Source organism: Bombina bombina, chromosome 2 (genome assembly GCF_027579735.1).
Source record: "Bombina bombina isolate aBomBom1 chromosome 2, aBomBom1.pri, whole genome shotgun sequence".
NCBI classification, from domain to species: Eukaryota; Metazoa; Chordata; class Amphibia; order Anura; family Bombinatoridae; genus Bombina; species Bombina bombina.
In genome coordinates, this window is record NC_069500.1 from 837,581,881 (window position 1) to 837,605,930 (window position 24,050).

Here is a 24,050-nt window from a genome sequence, read left to right on the forward strand (position 1 = left end):
TTTAATCTCAATATTTAATGAGTTGTTTAACACTCACTAGATACAAAAGATTAAGAATCAATAAAAATATTTCCTTACCAATAAGGAATTAAAATACTTGGGGGCATAATGTGAGGTGGTTCTGTGTGTCTACACATGTGCAGCGGACGGTTATGAGTCAATATGTGGAGGCCTAAACTGTTTTGTAAAAGGAAACACCACAATATTTTGACATGTAAAGAAAATGTTATGGTAGAGAGCCACTGAAGATGGACGAACTGACCATATGCCTTGATGTACAGAGCTCCCGCTCTGAAGGCTCCTACTTTTCCAGGAGAAAGCAGCAAAATGAGTTTTGAGGTGAGGAGGATAATATGCTCTGCAGAGGTAGGGTATAGTAAACAACACGAGTCCCTGCCTGTAATGAGGGGCAGGTAAAAGGAGCAGTTACTGGTGTTAGTCTCACTCCATGTGGTTCACTAGCCTTCTGTTTTATCAGATTCAGATTTGTATTGTCCATTTAGACTTCCTACTTCCACCATACAGGATTTGGCCTCCCTTTCTGTGCTGTGTTTTGTCCTGGCATCCTGCACAGCAGGGTCCTAAGTGCTCAGCAGTGTCTTATTTCCAGACCCCATTCCCTGCATTATCCAGCATCTCTTAAACTTTATGTCCTTTGTTTCATAGATATTCCTGCAGGAAGTGAAGTAGCGTAATCTCATAGTGTTCTCCAGACTCAGGACAGCGAATGCTATGCCTTTCATTTGGGTAAATCTGTGTAAGTGAAGAGACAAAGAGACAGGGAATTAATGCTGAAAAGAAATGTGTAATCACCTCTTGCAATATGCTGTCCAGTACTATCCTTTGATACCTGCAGCTGGTAAGGTTTTCCAGCTCGAATGAGCTGAGACACCAAGAAATTGGTGTGAAAAAAGTGCACATTTTCATCTAGAAATCCATGAAGAATCAGCAGCCGGTGAGGCCTGGATCAAAAAACAATAATGATGAATATTAAGGTGGTGGATTAAACAAGACAATTGGTAAATAAGTTAAATGCTGTTAGATACCAGTTTGTGAAAGGTGGAAAAGAAATACACAGTAAAGGGAAAATATAGGAAGACTATGGAGTCATCACTCACTCGTTTGGCAGCTTATCCACATGTAGAGCAGCAGATCCAGCTTCATACCCAGCCTGGTTATTCTCGGGTGTGTCCATGTAACGTTCTGTGTATCCCGTATCATAAGCCATCCACACTGTTACTGGGGCACCTGCAATAGCCACCTACAAGACAGGAAACAAATCACTTTTTGTGATGCCTTAGATTCACACTTTTAGTACCCCAAGGATTCTCCACCACTCACCTTAAATATGTCAGGCCTTTGAATGAGCCCCATGAGAGACAAAAAGCCCCCATATGACCAGCCATGGATTGCTACTCGATTTAGATCCACAAATCCAAACTTCTCTGACACATAATGCAAACCTTGAACCTGGTCCTCAATCTCCACCTGACCCTGGTTCACATGGAAAAACAACCATACATGATCAGAGAAAAATGAAGTAGTTTCACTCATACAGTTTAGGACAAGGGATTAAACTACTGATTTTTGCATTCACAATTAAAGGACCACACAGAAGAATAGCATAATCAATACATGCATAATAAAGACAATGCAAAGGCACTTAGTTTGAATTTAAAATGAGAACTAGATTTTATGTTGACAAAAGTAAAAGTTACATTTTATTTCCTAATGCATCTTGAGACAGCCATCAGCCAATGTCTTTGGGTCACACTTGACTCACATCTTTTTTTCACTCCTCACATTCAGTCATTGGCCAAATCCTGCCAATTCCACATTAAAAACATCTCTAAAATTAGACATTTCCTTACACAAGAGACAACTAAGTTTTTAATCCACTCTCTCATCCTTTCCCGCCTCGACTACCGCAACTCCGTCCTCTCTGGTCTCCCTAGCTCCTTTAAAATCCATAATGAATGTCTATGCCAGGCTCATCTTCCTTACACGTCGCTCTTCCTCTGCTGCACCTCTCTGCCAATCCCTTCACTGGCTTCCTCTTGCCTCCAGGATTAAACACAAAATTCTCACTCTGACATACAAAGCCCTCAACTGCACTGCTCCCCCCTACATCTCAGACTTTGTCTCTAGATACTCTCCCTCCCGTTTCCTTCGCCCTGCTCATGACCACCTACTCTACTCCTCTCTTGTTACCTCCTCACATTCCCGTCTACAGGACTTCTCCAGACTGTCCCCCATCTTGTAGAACTCTCTGCCTCGCTCCACAAATTTCTCCCCTAGTTTTGAAAGCTTCAAGCGCTCCCTAAAAAAAACCCTCTACTGTTCAGGGATGCATACAACCTACACTAACCTCTCCGAACTGCATTGCTATTCCCTTGAACCCCCTTAGCATGTAAGCCTATGAGCTTAACTGTTTGTAGATGACCTTCATAAGAGCTGATTACAACAATACAATGCAACTCTCGGCAGGGCCCTCTACCTATCTTATCCCTATAAATGTTACCTTGTAGACCACGCCTATGTTTATAGTGCTGCGGAATCAGTTGGTGCTCTACAAATAACTGATGATAATAATTACACGTAAATCCTGTGAATCTTGCACATGCTCAGTAGGAGCTGGTGCTTTAGAAAGTGAGTATAAAAAATATTGTGCCCATTTAAATAACTGAAGTGAATTGGAAAGTGGTTTAAAATTGTGTGCTTTATCTTAATCATGAAAGTTTAATTTTGACTGGACTGTCCCTTTAAGACTGAGAAACAGCAGATAAACCTACCATTTGGTTTTTAAGTGCCCCCTCAAAAGACAGCCCTCTGTGACATGATCCACGGCCATCTATCACAACAACTGCATATCCCAGGTGTGCCAGGGTGTTCAGACGTAAATATTTCATACCTTTAAATGAATTATTTACTAACTGCACCTGATGAAAAAGGAGACAAAAGTGCAAGTGATGATGATGCTGTCCTTCCTTGAACATAACTCTCCAGTGACTGACTTATCTTCACCAATAGTGAAGGACCCTCACCTGTGGACCGCCATACACAAATAGAACGGTTGGGTGCTTGCTTCCTGGGCTCAGATTGTGAGGTTTATATACCATTCCATACAGTTTTTCTTGATTAGAAGACTGGAAGTGGAATATCTCTGGGGGCACATAATATGGAGGACAACCTGAGGAAATAGAGGACATAATGGGGAGAAACAAGAGGTTTTAGGAGACTTAATTTGGAAACTGGTGATATAACAAGGAATAAATGTGAGATAACACTGGGGGATGAGAACAGAAAACTGGAGTTAGACTTACTTGCTGCCTCCATTAGGCTGGCCCAGAATTGTGGTACCTGGTGCAAGGGATTTCCTTCCATCCTGTAAAGGTGCACACAGGGGGGACGGGACACACTGCTATAATGACTCACAAACATGTCAAAGTTCTGTAAATAAAAAAATAATAATATATTGAAAACACAAGTGAAGGTTCCAGAACACTGCAAGCCCTTTAAAATAAGTTTCATATACTGTAGCTATTCTCTCATCTATACCTCCAGGACTATAGTTAGTTACTTTTTATTCCTGCACTAGTTCTGTTGACATTTCCTACTATAAATTCAGTTTATCCTGTTTCAATCCTGCTCTCTATCTGTTTAAGACCATAAGGACTGGGAATTTTAGAGAGAAAAATAACTTACCCAAAGTACCAGAGTATTTTTAGCATTTTTGCTATCACTCAATTTAAACAGAAATAGAGCCTTGTTTTATTATTTACCTATCAACACTATACATGTATTTTTTTTTGTGGAAAAATCAAGGTATTGATCTAGTGAAGGGGTTAATCAGGTAGCTTGTAAAGTTAATTTTAGCTATAGTGTAGAGATTACCCTCCCACCCCCTGATCCCTCCCAAACAGCTCCAGCATTTATAATGGATTATTGAGAACAAATTTAAAAGAAAAGTTTTTGGGTAAACTGTCCCTTTAATTCTATTATATAATTTGCTTAATTTTCTTGATATCCTTTGTTGAAAAGCATATCTAAATTGGCTTAAAGTAGCTGCTGATTGGTGCCTGCACATAGATGCCTCGTGTGATTGGCTCACCAATGTGCATTGCTATTTCTTCAACAAAGCATACCTAAAGAATGAAGCAAATTAAATAATAGAAGTAAATTGGAATGCTGATTAAAATTGTATTCTCTAACTGAATCAGGAAAGAAAAACTTTGGGTTTCATGTCCCTTTAATGTATTCAAAATAGCTGGGGAAGTTTTCTCTATCACCTTCTCTAATGCTCCATCTGACCCAACCTTCCTGTAGGAATATTTTAGGGGCCAGTCCACAACTTCTTCATAGGGGATGTTTTGAATTCCAATATAATCTCAGTGCTGATGCCACTTAATTAGATCTGTCTTCCCCTAGTGATCCAAACAAATATAACCCACTGTCTAACAAGTTTTAGAAGCTTCAAGATTCAAACTATATTTGCCTGAGGAAACGACCGGTTTATGGTCGAGAAACGCGTTGCAGCGTTTGAATAAAAGCCTGTTACTTTTATTTCACCGGGAGTTGTCATTGCTGTTTGACCGCAGCATCAGTCCTTTGTCTTACTAAATTCATTTAAGGTTTGAACCCTTCCGTGTTTTGTATATGTCTAGGGTGATTACATATGCCTGTGCACCCTTCCCTTGTTCCCAGTTTGTTTGGATTTGAAAGCTTGCATTGTGTGGCTGTTTTAGGGTCCCAGGTATTGGAAAGGACCTTGACGAGGTACCTGGGCTTGTCCCATTTGGCCAGATGCGGTAACTAACCTTTCCATTTTTGCTTTTAAATCTTAGCTGAGAGCTTGTAAGTGAGTGCTGGGTTTTCTCTGTGTGTTGTATTAATTTGTTTTGTAATTTTCCCTATGGTTCTTGCACCCAGACCTGTCTGGGGACAGCACAGCTTCTTGTGAGTGCCAGTGGCACCCAGGGCTGAGCATGTTGCAGGGTCATGGGATGTGTACCCGGTCCGGTATGAGAGTGCAGTTCCCTTCCGTGTGAGGAAGTGAGTAAAAATATAGATAAAGGGGAATCAGTTGATGTGATATACTTAGATTTTGCAAAGGCGTTTGATACAGTGCCACATGAGAGATTAATGCACAAAATTAGGAGACTGGGAATAGCTGAAAATGTTAGTTTGTGGATAAATAACTGGATAAAAGATAGGGAGCAACGAGTAGTAGTAAATGGATCATACTCAGATTGGACAAAGGTAATCAGTGGAGTACCCCAGGGATCAGTGCTAGGCCGTATTCTTTTTAATATTTTTATAAATGATTTGGAGCTAGGATTAAATAGCGACATCTCTATTTTTGCAGATGATACCAAGTTAAGTAAGGTTATTAGGTCAGAGCAGGATGAACTTTTGTTACAAAGGGACCTGCAAAAATTAGAAGTATGGGCAGGTAAATGGAAAATGAGATTTAATACGGGAAAATGCAAGGTTCCACATTTTGGAAGTAAAAATAAGCAGGCAACGTATTATTTAAATGGGACAAGACTTAGCCAAACACAGGAGGAAAGGGATTTGGGGGTAGTAATAGATAACAAGCTAAAGATGGGTGCACAATGCAGGGCAGCAGCTTCAAAGGCTAATAAGATACTAGCATGTATTAAAAGAGGCATTGACTCAAGGGAGGAAAGCATAATTCTGTCACTATATAAAGCCCTGGTAAGACCTCACCTTGAGTATGGAGTGCAGTTCTGGGGACCAATCGCAAAAAAAGATATTGCAGAACTAGAAAAAGTCCAGAGAAGGGCCACAAAGCTAATAAGGGGATTGGAGAATTTAACCTATGAGGAGAGGCTAGTGAAAATGGGTCTGTTTTCTTTAGAAAAAAGGCGCTTAAGAGGTGACATGATTACTTTATATAAATATATTCAAGGCCCATATACAGAGATGGCAGAAGCTCTGTTTATTCCAAGAAAATTGTTTGCGACCAGAGGTCACAATTTAAGGTTGGAGGAAAGGAGATTTAATCTCCTGCAACGGAAATGTTTTTTCACTGTAAGAGCAATAAAAGTGTGGAACTCATTACCAAAGGAGGTAGTGAATGCCAATACCCTAGATACATTTAAAAATTGTCTGGATACATTTCTGTATATAAACAAAATTCATGGATATGATTGCTAGTATTAAATGAGTCACCTTTCAGTGGGGTTATTGAAGCTTAACTGGAGCTTTTTGTAAGTATTTTAGATTTGTATAGGTTATATATATATATATATATATATATATATATATATATATATATATATATATATATATATATATAAAAGATTCCACTGAAATCTCGTGAGATTTCAAAAGTAAAACTCCCTTAAACTCAATAGGAAAATAATATGACTCCCTTGCAAGTCCTGGGACTAGCATTCTGATTGGCTGTTTAAAGTCTGTTTACAGTGGGGTGTAAAATGTATTTTTTCACATAGAAATATTCAGGTGATATTTTCTAGTCAGCTTTTTACAGTGATGCTGCATCAGGTGATTTTTTTTCTAGTATGCTTTTTACAGCAATGCTGCATCACATTCAAGTGCTTCAACATTTAAAAATCTCTTGGCAGTGACTTAACAAAATAGTAAACATGGTGCAACTCCAATACGTTGGAGCATTTCCTTTTTTCTGAGTGGTAAAAAGTAATGGAAACACCTCAAACCTAGTAAAAAAAAAGTTATTTTTATTTTAAGATAAAATAGATTTGTAGGTTTGGTGGAAAGTAGTACATCCCTTACATTTTCTTTAGCTGCCATTTGTAACATCTACCTTAACGCTTCAAACAAGTGCTGCATTAAAGTCATATGCTCCATTAACTTATCACTTTGTAGTTATAAAAAAAAGTAATACTCGTATAAGATGTCTCACGCAATGCTAGATAATGCTAGCCTCTCAAGATTTATCTGCATTTTCAAGTATTCTAAAAAAATAAATATAGCCAACAATACATATGTAATTTAACCGACTAATATACACACTTTGGATTTTTTTTTTGATAGATTTACTTTCTAATCCGTTCTAGAATCACATCTTCACTTACACGCAATCCCCCTCCTCCTTTTGGAATGTGTCTTAGGCCTCGATTTATCAAGCCCCTACGGCTGCAAGTTCTCACAAGAACTTGCTCGCCGTAATTTATCAAGCAGCGGTTACCAGACCGCTATTCCCTAAGCTCTTCGCCACCTCTAAGGTGGCGAAATTCAATCTCCGCGGTCGAATCCGACCGAGGAGATTGCCAGCTCCTGCCTGCACGTGATTAGCTGTGCACGGGCAGGATTGCACTCGAGCGCAAAATTGCGCTCGTGTGCAATGTTTACTACCTGCGGGTAATTTCGCCCCGCCACAGACGAGCTGAGGCATACAGGGGCGCGTATACGTGCCCCTGTACGCCTCAACTTTGATAAATCTAGCCCATAGTGACAGGTTGTATTAAGCTCTGACCACATGATCACTGCTTTAGAGGGATATGTTTGTGTGATTCAGACTTAGAGCATACAATTTTAAAAAAGTTTCCAATTTACTTCAATTATCAAAATTTGCTGTGCTCCCATGGTATTCTTTTTTGAAGAGGTTTCTAGGTACTTGTCTGGAGCACTACATGAGAATAAATAGTGTTGCCATCCAGTGCTCTTGCAAAACTGCTGCCATATAGTGCTCCAGACACGTGCACGCTCCTCAGTTTATGTCCCAGTTTTTCAACAAAAGATACCAAGAAGTAAAAGAGAAAGTGGTTTAAAATTGCATGTTCTATCTGAAAGGGACATTATACACTCATTTTTTCTTTGCATAAATGTTATGTAGATGATCTATTTATATAGCCCATACAGTTTTTTTTTTTAATGTATAGTTTTGCTTATTTTTAAATAACATTGCTCTGATTTTAAGACTCCTAACCAAGCCCCAAAGTTTTAGGAGAATACCGACGTATACCTACTCCAGCTTGCTCCTGTTTGTGTAAAGGGTCTTTTCATATGCAAAAGAAGGGGGAGGGGGTGAACTGGGAGCTTCTAAGTAAGTTTTTAAACAGTTTTATACTGGATATTTATATCAGTATCTGTGCATCTTATTCTTTATAGTAGTGTCTTTTACGTTCAGTTATATGAAAATGAGTCTATACTGTCCCTTGAAACATGAAAGAAAAATTTGGGGTTTCATATCCCTTTAATGTAGTATGTCACAAAATCAATGGATTTTTTAAACATGCCCAATTTATTTACACTATCAACTTGTTTCCTCTACACTGTAGAAAGTAAAATAATATTATTCTAGAATTTAGCAGTAATTGGTGTATGTGTGACAGGTTATGAAAGCCTATGCAGAAGAGCTTTCTGATCAGACATCACTTTACCATCTTTACACTGCCTGCTGTATTTAAATCTGATGTTTACTATACCCTGTTATTCGCTATTCAAGGAAGAAATCGAATACAATTATTTACTTATATCTTCGTGCCTGAGAAGTTCCTACTAAACATAATCCAGGTTGTGCTGTCTGTAATAGCTTTCCTCAAGTACCACCAATATAGTCTTACACATTGTTATAGTTTCTCTACCCTTGTTGCCTTCCTCTCCCTTGGTACACAAATGTTTCTGCTTTGATGTATGTGATGTTTGCAGTGTGTACTTGAGTGCTAATGCAATAAGTAATTCACCTGGCTCACGGTGCAGCTGTGCGTGTATCCAGGCTCAGTCAGTCGCACCACCTCACCCGGGTTCTGGTAACTGGTTACATATAGATGATGCTCTAGAGGAGTGTCCCTCGTCCCTTGGAAATAAACAAGTTTTGTCTCCTGATTCACCCATACCTGGAAGGGGCATAAAGCATGTTACCCCAAAAAGGCCTAGCTATATTCAACAACACCCCCCCCCCCCCCGAGATTCTGCTTGCATATTAGATGGTACCTTTGCTCCATGGCGCCCTAGGACTTCCCAGTCTCCACCGGTCAAAGCCACCTCATCACGTATATCACATTTAAATGTATCTGTTAAAAAACAAAAAAAAGATCAGCTATAGTGAGGATAATATAAAAACAAAAAGTCAGTGAACATGTACAAGAATGGGTGAGAGTTTGTGAAACTTGAAGGAAACCTAGTTTGAAGCTTCTAACAATCTCATTTCAAGGCCAAGAAACTTCACCCTTAGCACTATTTAGGTGAAGAAGAAATACCAAAATGATATAAATATTCACCCATAGTGACGGCACTGGCATGCAATACGCCAGATGTTTGCTCTTGTCACAGTGTGTGTCTATATCAGTGATAGTCAACTGCTTAACACAAAGGTGCTGCAGATCAATTGTTTAGAGCAGGGGTCAGCAACCTTGGGCCCCCAGATGTTTTGGAACTACATTTCCCATGATGCTGAGACACTCTTTAGGCTATCTGAGCATCATGGGAAATGTAGTTCCAAAACATCTGTTGGCCCAAGGTTGCTGACCCCTGGTTTAGAATATAAAATTCATGAGTAACAAACAAGCAAATAATATATTTCCTAAAACCGTCCAGATGAATCGATTCAGATTTAGGTATGGTTGCAGGATATGCTGCTTTCCACTTTTCCGCAGGGGCCACAAAATCTAAATGTAGAGGCCATAGGCTGTCAGCTGGACATCACTGCTCTATATAATCTTTTGTTGAAAAGCAGAAACATAAGCTCAGGAGCATGCATGTGTCTAAAGCACTATTTGGCAGCAGTTTCATAATCCATTGTTATCCATTTGCAAAAGCCCTATTTCCTGCCATGTAGTGCTCCAGACATCCTAGGTATCTCTTCAGCAAAAAATACCATGGAAACAAAGCAAATTCGATAACAGAAGTGGAAAGTTTTTAAAAATGTAATGCTCTGTCGGAATTACAAAAGAAACTATCCCTTTAATAAAAAAAATTAAAAATGTATTTTTGAATTAGGTTTTGAATGTATTTTGTACACTGAAAACACAGAGCCTGGGCATCAGCAATAAATATGTAGAACATTTTACTCAAGACTAGTGTGAGAACACGTCACAAATCAAGATAATACTGTATCTATATGATACACTATGGCAGTATAACGAAGTGTTCTGTATTCAGTGAAGATCCTTGTTTAATATGCAATTAGTGTGTGCTTAATATTGCTCTTTGTTTCATTTTAATACAGCACTGTGTGTGTTTATTTTTTTTATCCCTTTGATTGCATCTCATAGTTTAAAGGTCCATCTGGCCTCCATTGTTGAACACAACTGGTATATTTGAATCTTTTGCTACAAAACATCTCTATATACAAATTACATAGCCTTTGTCACAGTATTGTTGGTATGACTTTATATCTTAAAGGGACACTGAACCCAATTTTTTTCTTTTGTGATTAAGATAGAGCATGCAATTTTAAGCAACTTTCTAATTTACTCCTAATATCAATTTTTCTTTGTTCCCTTGCTATCTTTATTTGAAAAAGAAGGCATCAGCTTTTTTTGGTTTAGTACTCTGGACAGCACTTTTTGATTGGTTGATGAATTTATCCACCAATCAGCAAGGACAACCCAGGTTGTTCACCAAAAATGGGCCGGCATCTAAACTTACATTCTTGCATTTCAAATAAAGATACCAAGAGAATGAAGAAAATTTGATAATAGGAGTAAATTAGAAAGTTGCTTAAAATGTCATGCTCTGTCTGAATCACAAAAGAAAAAATGTGGGTTCAGTGTCCCTTTAAGATCTTTTAGTGTAACCACCTATATTTCATATAGTACCAGGCACTTGGCTTTTTAGTGTTTTCCCACACTCTAGATTTATACGATTGTGGTGAACACTGCATTAGTTCTGAGGCACAATGAAAGGCACAAAGAGAACAAATGAGAAAGCTCAACCTATCACAATTATTATAAGTTATATAGGGATTTGCTACCTGGTAAAATATTATGCAAAAACACTATGAAAAGAAAAGAGGCTATACCGGTGTAAGGTGCAGCCAAAAAGACCAGGAAGAAAAGCAATCACCTTAAATAAATGACATACCAATAGATATCATATATATGCAAATTTAATCAAAATTCATAAAGCAAGAAAATACAATCCTAAATAAATATGACACAACACAGAAACATACATAGAACAGACAAACACATGGGCCCCTCATTCAGCTCCTAAATAATGACCTTGGCTGGCAATGAAGTCCAGATACACAGCAGTATAAAGCACCATTCAAAAGCAACAGCAGTTGTAAATCCACATATGAATGCAAATGAATAGAATGGAAGATGAAAAACGTCAATAATAATGAATTGTAATGATGATTAATGAAGGTTATGAATGTATGACGCGGCACAGCAGTTATAATAGCAAAGCAGTCACCAATGTAGATGAAACATGAGTGACTTAGGTCAACTTGGAGCACGTAAACAAATTCAGCATCCCTGCAATCATCCAAATCTTAATGCCTAGTGTGGGGTATCCACATGAGAGAGTTGTGAGTAAGGGCGAGTGTTAAAGGCATTCAGGCATCCATAGTGTAATGGGCGATTGTTATACGGGTATATCGAGCTTGGTATGAACTCTCTCACAGATAAACAGTCCCGATACTACTCACTACTCCACCACGTCGGCTATTCGTACGTAGAGTACGTATCGTGAAGCAGGCACAGCTGATCCAAACAATGGGGGGATCCCACGGACAAAAAGCTGCACACCGACGCGTCCTTCTGCGCGTTTCACTCCTTACTAGCAGCACGGAGCTTCTTCCGGGTAGTGACGTGGTGTGTTGAGGAACGCATCTTATTGGTAGTAGGGAGAACATCATTGATCCTTAAAATGGCAATTCATTTTATATAGATAGCAGCGATGATAGGTTAACAGTTCAAACCTTAAAGCGGCGTTGTTTCTCAAGCTGCCAAACAGCGTGCTTTTAAAACCTACTATCAATACTTAATACTTTAAACAATCATCACTTAGCAAAACAGACACAAACACAAGGACAACCATAAAACAAGAAACTTATCTAAATCTGATCATATTTACAAAACTTACATGCCGAAAACTAGGCATTAAATATTAATTCATAATAGGAACATTTAATCAGTATTCAAAATTAAATGTGTACACAATTCTATGTAGATCAGTGTAATGGAATACATATTACATATTTATTTTTGCTATAACAGTATTTGATCATTTACATATTCAAAATATGCGTAAAGGGGCACACTAATATCTTAGGAGGGCCCAAGCCACTAAGAGCATGGAAGATGTATAACTCTGATACATAGTTCATACCTAAATATTAGTTTTTAGGGAGAAATGAAGAAAACTCTAATTTTTCATTTAATCCTATAGGGGACAGGGTTCTTAGATTATAAATCCATCTTGTTTCTTTCTGAAGAAGGATGGTGTCAATATTGCCACCTCTTCTATGTTGCTTAACCTGTTCAATTCCAATGAATTCCAAACTATCCAGCTTGGAGTCATGGAACTGAGCAAAGTGTCTAGCGATTGGGCTGTCTAAATTCAATTGTTTAATGTCATTGCGGTGTTCATAAATGCATGCCCTGAATTCTCTATAGGTTTTACCTATATAGAAACAAGGACATGCACATGATAGCAAATAAATAATACCTGTACTGGAACAGTTAATAAAATATTTAATACGATAACTTCTACCAGTAGTCGTTTCAAACGTCTTAGTTCTCTTGACAAAGGAACAGACCACGCAATGGCCGCAGGGAGAGCACCCCACAATATTTTGTGAATGGTTAGACAACCAATCTTTTTGGGTCACTTTCACAAATTCACTTTTAACCTGCAAATCTTTAAGATTACTGGCTCTCCGAGCTGTCATTGACGGATATACACCTACACATTCAGAGAGGTCTTCGTCATGGGATAATAGATGCCAGTTGTTTTTGAGAATCATTCTCAACTTTTGCCAACGTGAGTTATATTTTGTTATGAACCGTATTTTATTTTCTTCAGTAGACTGATAGGTTGAGCTTTCTTATTTGTTCTCTTTATGCCTTTTGTATATAATTATTTAGCTCTGTAATACGAGTAGTTCATACTCAGAGTTTCCTGAGTAAGCAACCCTTTTGTTGAATTTTTTAAAATTGTTAAAAAGACATAAGATATAACATTGAATAGTTCCCTTTACAGTGAAGGGTCAGGTTGGTATCTTTTTCTGGGATGGCCTTTAAGCTATCTGATGAGCAGTGGAAGATTGATATAACTGAAGCATTTACTATACCAGAAGGTACACAGATTGAGGGTGAGGAAGATGTAATTAATGATGTAATCTCAGCGTTTAAGAGCTACAAGAAAAAACTCACCAAGCAGGTAAAAATTAAGTGGGAACACCAGAGCTTGACTAACTATTTAAAACTTGATATAATCCCAAAAGGACTACGCATAAGGCTAGACCCTGGTATTAATCTTAGGGGGATTGATGCGAATACTGAGTTTTTGTCAAAATGGAATGAGATTCTAACTAAATGTTCTTTAGAATTAATTGCACTTATGATAGCTGAAGATGAGAAAAAAATTAGATGTAAAAAAAGAGGTTGAGACAGTATATAACTGTTTGATGATATACGAAACAGACTCTTCTTTTGAAAAACTCAATAAAGAGGTGCAGAAATTAATCGAGAAATTACAAGGTGAATTAAAGTGTCGAAAAAGACGCAAATTACTAAGATCAGGAAGATTATCGTAAAGACAAAGTATACATATACAAGAATAGATTTTATACACGTAATTTCTATGATTCTGAAACTGACAATTCAGACTGACTCAGATAATGAGAAATCCATCCAATCCCCAGTAAATAGTGAACAGACCCCTTTAGGCGTAGGAACAGATGGGGAGGGGGGAGATTGCACGATAGGAAGAACTCAGAGAAACAGGAGAGGTGGAGGTGCACAAACAAACAACAGAAGATACCACATGATGACTCGGAACAGGTTACGCTACAATTAAGTAGCGTAGACCAACCAAGTTCACTTCTAGGTGATCCCCCTTTCACATGTAGTAATATAGTAAATGTATCTGAATTTGATTGAAATTTGGAACATATCAAACTTTTGGAAAAAGGTTTGAGATTTTGCCCTAGTGCTAAATTAGACACCTTTGAAGTTATTAAAGACCTTCACCTTTTTGCACGTAAATTGGCGCTTAAGAAAATTATGACACCCAGAACTACTATTGACCTAACTGATCAAAAAGATAGAGAAGCCATTAATACCCTTGAACAACTTCTGACTGATCAAGAAATTGGTGTTAGAACTGAGATAAAACCTAAGACAAGTTTCAAGAAGAAATCTACATATATGCCCAGCTTTTCAACTATACCTAGTATAGCCACTTTTGTTAAAAACGTTACTGAAGAAGTTGAACAGATCCAACTTACTGGTATCATAAGTGATAACCTGACTCGTAAAGAACGCTTCGCACTGAATGAGCTAATGCGGCACAATGAGTTGGTGATAAAACCGGCCGACAAAGGAGGGAATGTAGTTATCCTTGATCAACAATATTACATGGAAGAAGCAAATAGACAGTTGGCTGTTGTCGAACAATACCAAAAAGTAACCCAGGAAGCATTTTTTAAATCCCATGATGAGCTATTATTTTTGCTCAATGATGCAAGGGAAGGCTTTATAACAGGGCAAGAATCAGGCTCCCTCTATAATGATAAACCTAAAGTGCCAGTCTTCTACTGGATACCTAAGCTACATAAGTCTGCAACTAAACCCCCGGGACGCCCCATTATATCTGGGATAGGGGGACCAACAGAGGGTATTAGCCAATATGTATATTCTTTCTTGAAACCTTTCTTACCTGAATTGAGAACGTTTACTCAAGACTCAATAGATGTGCTCAGAAAATTCCCTTTTTGTTTCATTAGATGTTGAATCTTTATATTCTTTCATCCCACACAAGATAGGTATTCAAGCATGTGAAAGTTTCTTAAAAACACGAGGTACTGATTTTGACACACATACCAAATTTGTAATTAAGCTTTTGAATTTTGTACTTAAAAACAATATATTTATGTTCAATGGTAAATATTACAAACAAATTTGAGATACCGCCATGGGGGCCACGTGTGCTCCCACCTATGCCTGCCTACACCTAGGTTTCTGGGAAAACCAGGTTGTATTTGGAGAACTGGCTGCTTGGGTGGAAGCACACGTGACCCTATGGATCAGGTACGTAGACGATATTCTGATATTATGGGAGGGCTCTAATAATGAGTTACAGGAATTTGTAGGCATTTTGAATCAAAATAGTTCCAATATATTCCTTACATGTACAAGTAACTACTCAAGTATTAGATTCTTAGATCTGCTCATAAGTAAGAATTTTAACTTGATCCACACAGAAGTTTACAGAAAACCCACTGCCTCTTATAGTGTGCTGCTAGGTACCAGTCACCATCCTGAAAATTTGAAAAAAGGAATTCCCTACGGCCAATTCCTTCGCCTACGTAGAGCATGTTCTGATGTATACACTTTTAATAAGCAGACCTTGGAAATGGGTGACAGATTCCACAAGATAGGGTACTCAAAAAGAGCAGTAAAGAGAGCTAAATTTCGAGCTTTAAATCAAGAAAGACATGACCTATTGTATGGTCAGAGAGAACAGTCTACTGAAGAAAATAAAATACGGTTCATAACAAAATATAACTCACATTGGCAAAAGTTGAGAATATTTCTCAAAAACAACTGGCATCTATTATCCCATGACGAAGACCTCTCTGAATGTGTAGGTGTATATCCGTCAATGACAGCTCAGAGAGCCAGTAATCTTAAAGATTTGCTGGTGAAAAGTGAATTCGTGAAAGTGACCCAAAAAGATTGGTTGTCTAACCATTCACAAAATATTGTGGGGTGCTCTCTCCCTGCGGCCATTGCGTGGCCTGTTCCTTTGTCAAGAGAACTAAGACGTTTGAAACCACTACTGGTAGACGTTATCGTATTAAATCTTTTATTAACTGTTCCAGTACAGGTATTATTTATTTGCTATCATGTGATGTCCTTGTTTCTATATAGGTAAAACCTATAGAGAATTCAGGGCACGCATTTATGAACACTGCAATGACATTAAACAATTGAATTTAGACAGCCCAATCGCTAGACACTTTGCTCAGTTCCATGACTCCAAGCTGGATAGTTTGGAATTCATTGGAATTGAACAGGTTAAGCAACATAGAAGAGGTGGCAATGTTGACACCATCCTTCTTCAGAAAGAAACAAGATGGATTTATAATCTAAGAACCCTGTCCCCTATAGGATTAAATGAAAAATTAGAGTTTGCTTCATTTCTCCCTAAAAACTAATATTTAGGTATGAACTATGTATCAGAGTTATACATCTTCCATGCTCTTAGTGGCTTGGGCCCTCCTAAGATATCAGTGTGCCCCTTTACGCATATTTCGAATATGTAAATGATCAAATACTGTTATAGCAAAAATAAATATGTTATATGTATTCCATTACACTGATCTACATAGAATTGTGTACACATTTAATTTTGAATACTGATTAAATGTTCCTATTATGAATTAATATTTAATGCCTAGTTTTCGGCATGTAAGTTTTGTAAATATGATCAAAGATTTAGATAAGTTTCTTGTTTTATGGTTGTCCTTGTGTTTGTGTCTGTTTTGCTAAGTGATGATTGTTTAAAGTATTAAATATTGATAGTAGGTTTTAAAAGCACGCTGTTTGGCAGCTTGAGAAACAACGCCGCTTTAAGGTTTGAACTGTTTACCTATCATCACTGCTATCTATATAAAATGAATTGCCATTTTAAGGATCGATGACGCATTAGTCACATGTTCTCCCTACTTCCAATAAGATGCGTTTCTCAACACACCACGTCACTACCCGGAAGAAGCTCTGTGCTGCTAGTAAGGAGTGAAACGCGCAGAAGGACGCGTCGGTGTGCAGCTTTTTGTCCGTGGGATCCCCCCACTGTTTGGATCAGCTGTGCCTGCTTCACGATACGTACTCGACGTACGAATAGCCAAGGTGTGGAGGAGTAGTGAGTAGTATTGGGACTGTTTATCTGTGAGATTGTTATACGGGGTATATCAAGCTTGGTATGAACTATCGCCCATTACACTATGGATGCCTGAATGCCTTTAACACTCGCCCTTACTCACAACTCTCTCATGTGGATACCCCACACTAGGCATTAAGATTTGGATGATTGCAGGGATGCTGAATTTGTTTACGTGCTCCAAGTTGGCCTAAGTCACTCATGTTTCATCTACATTGGTGATTGCTTTGCTATTATAACTGCTGTGCCGCGTCATACACTCATAACCTTCATTAATCATCATTACAATTCATTATTATTGACGTTTTTCATCTTCCATTCTATTCATTTGCATTCATATGTGGATTTACAACTGCTGTTGCTTTTGAATGGTGCTTTATACTGCTGTGTATCTGGACTTCATTGCCAGCCAAGGTCATTATTTAGGAGCTGAATGAGGGGCCCATGTGTTTGTCTGTTCTATGTATGTTTCTGTGTTGTGTCATATTTATTTAGGATAGTTGTTTCTTGCTTTATGAATTTTGATTAAATTTGCATATATATGATATCTATTGGTATGTCATTTATTTAAGGTGATTGCTTTTCTTCCTGGTCTTTTTGGCTGCACCTTACACCGGTATAGCCTCTTTTCATAGTCTTTTTGGACAATGAAAGGTTACTGAAGAAAAAAAAAAAAAAAAAAAGAAGAAGAAGAACAAGAGAATGAAAGATGAATGGTGGAGAAAGAAAATGCAGTGGGGAAGTTGACAAGGCTGGGTAAGAAATATAAAATGATATACCTGTAGTGGGTACAATAAGGTGTGACCAGTCCCGCTGCTCTTTCTGCAAAACAGAGGTCACCAAGTACAGGTGACAGAATCCCGTTTTACACTCACTGCTGCGGATAAAACAAATCTCATCCTCCACCTCTTGAGTTAATGGGTAGAAAATATCGTGGACCTACAAGGCAAAATTCAGAGGTACAATGTTGTGTACAAAACATACGGCCACAAACGAGATAGATAAATGTTAATTCAGTACTCGGGAATAAAGAATCTTGTAACACAAGGAAACCATAGGGAACGGTTTTCCACCACCTATTGCCACAAGTGACCACGGTCACAGGAAAAAATGTTGGACAGCTGGGAAGATCACCAGCTCTAGTATGCAGTCAAGGTAAGCCATCCAAGGAAGGGAATATTTCATAGCCCAGAAGGAAAGCACGGAGATGGACTCCTAGCCCTGTCTACATAGCAGGCTGGACAGAACTAAGAGGAGGAAGGGGTGGTGTCCCACTAGAAGCTTTTAAGGTAAATAAGGGGAGTGGATAGCTCTGTCTACGCCCATCCGGAGAGGGGGTCTCACTGGTAAGTATTAGTATAAGTACTCGGGAATAAAGAATTCTGTAACACTATCCCATAGCGTTCCAGTTTTACCCCAGGTCTTTTCCACATGAAGATTTTTACCCTCATACTCTCTGCTCTAACACCTTATTCCCTCCCCTTTTTATATTTTAGATACTTGTTTTCTTGCGTAACTCTCTTTACATTCCAAGATGTTGGTCTTTACCTTATTCCATCCCTACTCCGTGTTCTCCAAATGCATTTTTGCCAGCAGGGTAGCGTTATGAAGTAGCCATGTGGGGGTAGTTTAATACTTTTAATAATTATAAATGTTATTTAAGCTATCCAAAGTATACATTTATTACATAATTTAACAAATTGAATTAAATGGCCATTTGTCCAAAAACATTGAAAACATTTAATATTACCTAAATTAATATTGGCTTTAATTTTAGCCAGCTGATCAGTAAAATAAGCTGGGTGGTGTGCTCATTAAATAGGTCCTGGTGAAACATTGCTACTGCTTCTAAAGTTGATCCTTTTTTTTCATCTTATTCCCTAAATTGATTTTGTTACAGATGCTGCTCCTGTATATGCTCCTCCCAACATGGTGACCACTCTTTACCTTAGATCACTGCTTTTCAAACCTGTTCTCAGGCCTCCCCAACAGGCCAGGTTTTCATTATTACCTTGGGTGAGAGCAGGTAAAATAACCATGTTTATTAATCAGCTGATTATTTCACCTGTGCTCCAGTTCAGATACCCTCAAAATGTGGCCTGTTAGGGTGACCGGTTTAAAAACCAGTGCCTTACAAGTTACTTGTCTCTCCTCTTTTTCCTTCCCAATATCCAAAATGCCATTGTACTCCATGTATTTTCTTCAAACTTACATTAACCCAGGTGTCACTCCTCTCTTCAAAAATTACATATGGCTGTATATCCTGAGGAACCTCCTTAACGAACTCTAACCTCAGCTCCTCATCATCATTTACTGGGATGAAAAGTTCTGGCGGGAGCAGCACCAACTGCAACAGACACTGAGTGCGATCCAAAAGCATGGCCCAAGCACTGCAGAAGAAATTGCATGAGTTGGATAAATAAGCATAGTTAAAAGACAAACAATTCAGGCCACAAAAATGAAGAGTAAGAGATAAATTGCATTAAGAAACAGGGTTTCTGCAAGAACGTAAGTTTGGAGAATGCCCCCCCCCACCCCCCAAAGAGGGAATAGGGGAACTAAGTGATTTGGGGGTTGAAAAAATGAGCAAGATAATGGGAGACAGAGAGAGACAGAGAGAGAGACAGAGAGAGAGAGAGACAGAGAGAGAGACAGAGAGAGAGACAGAGAGAGAGACAGAGAGAGAGACAGAGAGAGAGACAGAGAGAGAGACAGAGAGAGAGAGAGAGAGAGAGAGAGAGAGAGAGAGACAGAGACAGAGAGAGAGAGAGACACAGCACAAGAGAAAGGGGAATTATGAAGCAGTGTTTTGTACAATAACTGGACAAAAGAAAAAAAGGGGGTGAAGGTAACTTGGGGTATAGGAATAAGAAACTATTTAAGTATGTGTAAAGTGGAAGATGTCAATATGAATTGAGCGGGGAAAAGGATCTCTATGTAACTCTGTACAGAAGTTGGTGGAGGGCAATGTCTCCCGTAGGTGAATCAATATGATGTGGGAGGAGAGTGTTGGAATCTCACTATTTGCCATCCTGGGTCCAGCCTGCTCGTACAATGTATTCCGCAGAGGGGAAGAGGGATTGAAATGGAAGAACCAGCTCCTTTTCCTGAGCAGTGATAATCTGAGGAAACATGGTAAGCAGTGAGGCACAGACCTACATTAAACATGCCATATATTTTTCATACATCATTTTAATTGCCATTTGTACTCTCACACTCACCTCACCCGCTTTGTTGGTTGTTACTTCCGCCAGTTTAAGAGATATTTTGGGGTTCTTGCTTCCTGTGAAGAGGGGAAATGTGACATCGGGAGCAACAAGGGAAATAAACCAGGAGATGGAATGTGCAGGACAATGGGGAAGGCAGAAAAATGGGGAAGAGAAAAGTCAAACGTAGGTCAGAAACCATCTGGTTTATTTCCCTTTCCCAAGTAAGGTACATGCCCAATTCTGTAATAACCTGTTCGTGGATATCTATATGCATCAGTCTTCCTTTCCTCCAAGGCTGGGGAAGGAACATGAATAACTTCAACCTGAGACTCATCTACTTCCTCATACAAGATACGGAGCAAGTGAAGCCCTCCAGGTACTGAGGAAAGAAAAGAGCTATTACTGACAAGGTAAATAAAACATTAAAAAATATATAAATCTGCTTCAACTCTAGTAACATCCTATCCCACATAAGATTGCTTCATTTAGACTCACCATGCACAGCTGCTGGACTCCACCAATACCCAGTAAAGCGATCAAACTCCTCCTGGATTACAAATGTGGCAACCCCAGCAGAACAGGGGTCATCTATCATGTTGCGTAGGCCTATTTATAAAAATAAAAAAAATATCAGAGACTAATAAGAGTGGGAATCTGCTTAGAAATAAATAAAAATATACATTATAGTAAAAAACACACAAAAACAGCACGATTTGACACAGAGGAAATAAAAAGGCAGTTTATGTTCAGATTTAGTGTGTGGAGGAATCCTCACCTTTGTGGCAATATGTCAGCCTCCTTTCCTCTCCACTTTGAATATTTGCCACCCACAAATCATTGTTGTTGATGAAGGAGATAAAATTGGGGTCTCCCGGACAGATCTTGGGATCCATCCGAGGCCCTTCACACTGGGTCCTTATTTCCACTGGCTTTGTAGGCGACGTCTGTGAAAGAAAGTGAAAGCTCATTAAATACTGGTAGGAATGCATGCTAAAACCAAAAGCCAATCATCTCTGTAATAACCCTTTGTTACTCGCATTAATAAATAATTATTGAATCCTGATTAAATTAGAGATACCAAATACAGAATACTTTATAAATAGTGTTCCTAATTCAATAACCCCAAAATTAACCAACCACCCACAATTAAAAAAAAATCCCTACAATCCACTGATTTACATTTTGTGTCAGCCTCTTACGAGCTTCCATCCTAGAGAAATATATCACTGCCTCTCACCGAAAAGCCACTGCTCCCACCATCCCTGCAGTAGTATAGGCTGTTGCCTCCTGGAAATAGGAAAAGGCCAGTCTCACTGTGGAAATCATAGGAAGTAATACCAAAGCCCCCAAGACGCTTTCGTTCCCGAAGCAGTTCTTCCTCACGGGAATAGACACCATGATGAGGGGTAGCCTGGAGTAAAGGAAAAACATTATGAGACAATATTATTAGTGACCCTACACATTAAAATCTGGAACCCAAAAATAGAGGTAATGTTTATCTACAGTAAAACATTCATTTGCTGGACAATCTTACAGCAGACTTTACAGACACTTGATGTGGGCTGTCTTACCTGAAAATGCTCCAAAAGCTGTTTCCATGACAACAGCAAAGTTGTTTCCTTACGCACCTTACGAGGGATTTCTGAATACAGAAGAGAATTCTCTCGGCTACCATATGGCATTCCTAGCATAGAAAGAAAAGAATCATTTACGTTTCTCAACCCATGTTAAACTATCCGAGTCTCCTTGTCAATACAGATGTACAAGTAACATTTAGGGGATTCTGACTATCCTAACACAGGTATTGTCTGTGCTTTATTATAAATATTCCCCTACAGCAATCAGGGGTGTGTAAATGTCCTCACCAAAGTAGCCAGGGCTACTTTTCTTTTTAATATTCATACCCAGGTAGTAGAGGCGGTGTAAGTGCATCACATTGTCATCTTTCCGTGTCTGGAAGTGGTAGTCATGTGGTGCTTTGTTCACCATAATCCCAGAGTACTTGCGGCTTCCATGAATAATTTCCCGCAAACCTTCCCAAGAGTGACGCTCAACCCGGAAGGGCCCAGAGCCGCTCTCCATCTCCTTATCTGTATGCTCTGATACCAACTCTACCGACATCAGAGCCCCACCTGCTGGACCACACACACTGGTAAAATAAGAAAGAAAATAAGCATGCACCAAAAGAAAAGAAGGGAGTAAGAAACCAGTGTTCACAGAAAAGTTTGCCAGATGTGTGGCATTATGAAGTAGCCAGATAAGGGCTGTGTAATCCCTTGGAATTTTATAATAATTTATGTTATTGATAAATGTTACTCAAACTAACCAAAGCACAATAATTTAACATAAATTGATTTATAATGAATTGTGCACCAAACATAAAAAAAATATCAAATTTTATCTTAACATTGGCTAAAATCTAGGCAGCTTGGCCATTAAAATCAGCCGTGTGGTATGCCTATTATATAGGTCCTTGGGAGAACACTAGAAACTCAGGAAAAGTTATTAAAAATAAAAACATCCTACTACTATAGGAGAAAAAGTTGAAATATGAATGAAATATAGTTACGGTTTACATACTGTTGTATTAGGAGGTATGCATAGTTTGTAATACTATGATGATAGTTTCTCTGTGAGAATGTCTATGTATGCTTTCTGCTTTTATGTGCATTACTACACAAATGAATAATTTAAAATATCACCTGCCCCTGGTCTCTTCTGTTGTTGCGGTATCAATTCGAAGCCTCTTCACTCTCTGCATGAACCATCCAGGGGCTGCAGGATAGATGGGTAGTTAATGACACAACGGAGGATAAAAGGATGTGGACATCATTATTATTCATACACTACCAATATTGCCTACATTACTGTAACATTTATTGCTTTTCATCTGCAATCATGCACCTAGACATTAACACTAAATGGATACAAGGTGCCATCTGATGTCAAGTTGATAACTTTGTTTAAAGGTTGTGTACAAGGTGGGCTCATCAGCTTGCATAAGAAAGGAAGTACTAAGGCAACAGCTGAAAGAGCATGTGAAGATCCGAAACAAGAAACTACATTAGAGATGTGGTTATTTACATCATGTATGGGGCAGATACAGTAGTATAAGAGAAGTGTCAGTCATTAACACCATAATATTAAGGCAGACAGTTGCATCCCCAATTGGAACTTCAGAAACTGACATAAAAGTGTTTGTTGGGAAAAGGAACTGGCAAAATAAAGACAAGCAGTGAGGTCTCACTACGAACTGGAGATCAAAGGGCAGTTAGTGGTGTTGGGATGAATTATTAATTTATAAAAGTGTAAATAATAGTAAAATATCATATAAACATATGAACTATCACGTGACAATTAGTGACATGAGAAGACTGAGGGAAATTATGATGGGGCAGTTAATGACCTAATATAGATAATGAGTAATATCAGTAAGAAGGGTAGTAAATAGCATCATAATAAGATGGATTACAGTATTAATAATAACATGAGTATATATAAGGAGCAATGACAAAGCCGAGGGGTGGAATTCTAGTCTGTCTCCAGTCACTCATATGTGCCGTATGCTGTTGCCCACCCCTCCCCCGGCTCACCATATTATCTTTTTTCTGTTACTCTGTCCTTAGTCTCAGTTCCCACTTCCCCCGTACTGTGCCTCTCTGCCCCCGCCTCCCCGTCCCTATCATACTTCAGTGATTCGCCCCACCAGCCTGTCCTAACATCTTTCCCAACCACTCCCCTCACCCCGGCAGCTCTCCCTTGGTTTTCGGCCCG

General features: G+C 38.7%; 1 protein-coding gene across 5 annotated transcripts; it reads right to left on the reverse strand.

Annotated features, from left to right (window-relative positions):
- DPP9 (dipeptidyl peptidase 9) lies at positions 1–24,050 on the reverse strand. Of its 5 annotated transcripts, none has more exons than XM_053703167.1 (21): positions 24,021–24,050; positions 22,983–23,051; positions 22,181–22,425; positions 21,848–21,960; positions 21,514–21,687; positions 21,052–21,220; positions 20,772–20,882; positions 20,527–20,655; positions 20,289–20,350; positions 20,089–20,189; positions 19,280–19,457; positions 17,847–18,006; positions 8,944–9,023; positions 8,694–8,846; positions 3,324–3,450; positions 3,045–3,190; positions 2,793–2,939; positions 1,342–1,494; positions 1,119–1,261; positions 851–962; positions 1–753 (listed from the first exon to the last, which is right to left on the reverse strand). In XM_053703167.1, exons 3-21 carry the CDS (start codon positions 22,395–22,397, stop codon positions 661–663), a joined length of 2,568 nt encoding a protein of 855 aa, XP_053559142.1. In that variant the 5' UTR covers positions 22,398–22,425; positions 22,983–23,051; positions 24,021–24,050; the 3' UTR covers positions 1–660. The 5 variants fall into 5 exon arrangements, with proteins under 5 accessions (XP_053559142.1, XP_053559140.1, XP_053559139.1 ...); XM_053703165.1 differs by having other exon boundaries at positions 22,979–23,051; positions 24,021–24,048; XM_053703164.1 differs by lacking the exon at positions 24,021–24,050 and adding an exon at positions 23,870–24,009 and having other exon boundaries at positions 22,979–23,051.

What these genes read in the sequence shown, in the direction of transcription:
- DPP9 (XM_053703165.1), bottom strand. Translation starts at nt 23,037, where the DNA reads ATGCAGAGAGTGAAGAGGCTTCGAATTGATACCGCAACAACAGAAGAG. An exon ending in ACACCGCCTCTACTACCTGG is followed by an intron (nt 21,961 to 22,180) that starts GTATGAATATTA and finishes TTTCTATGCTAG; the next exon opens with GAATGCCATATGGTAGCCGA. An exon ending in CAGCCTAATGGAGGCAGCAA is followed by an intron (nt 3,191 to 3,323) that starts GTAAGTCTAACT and finishes CTATTTCCTCAG; the next exon opens with GTTGTCCTCCATATTATGTG.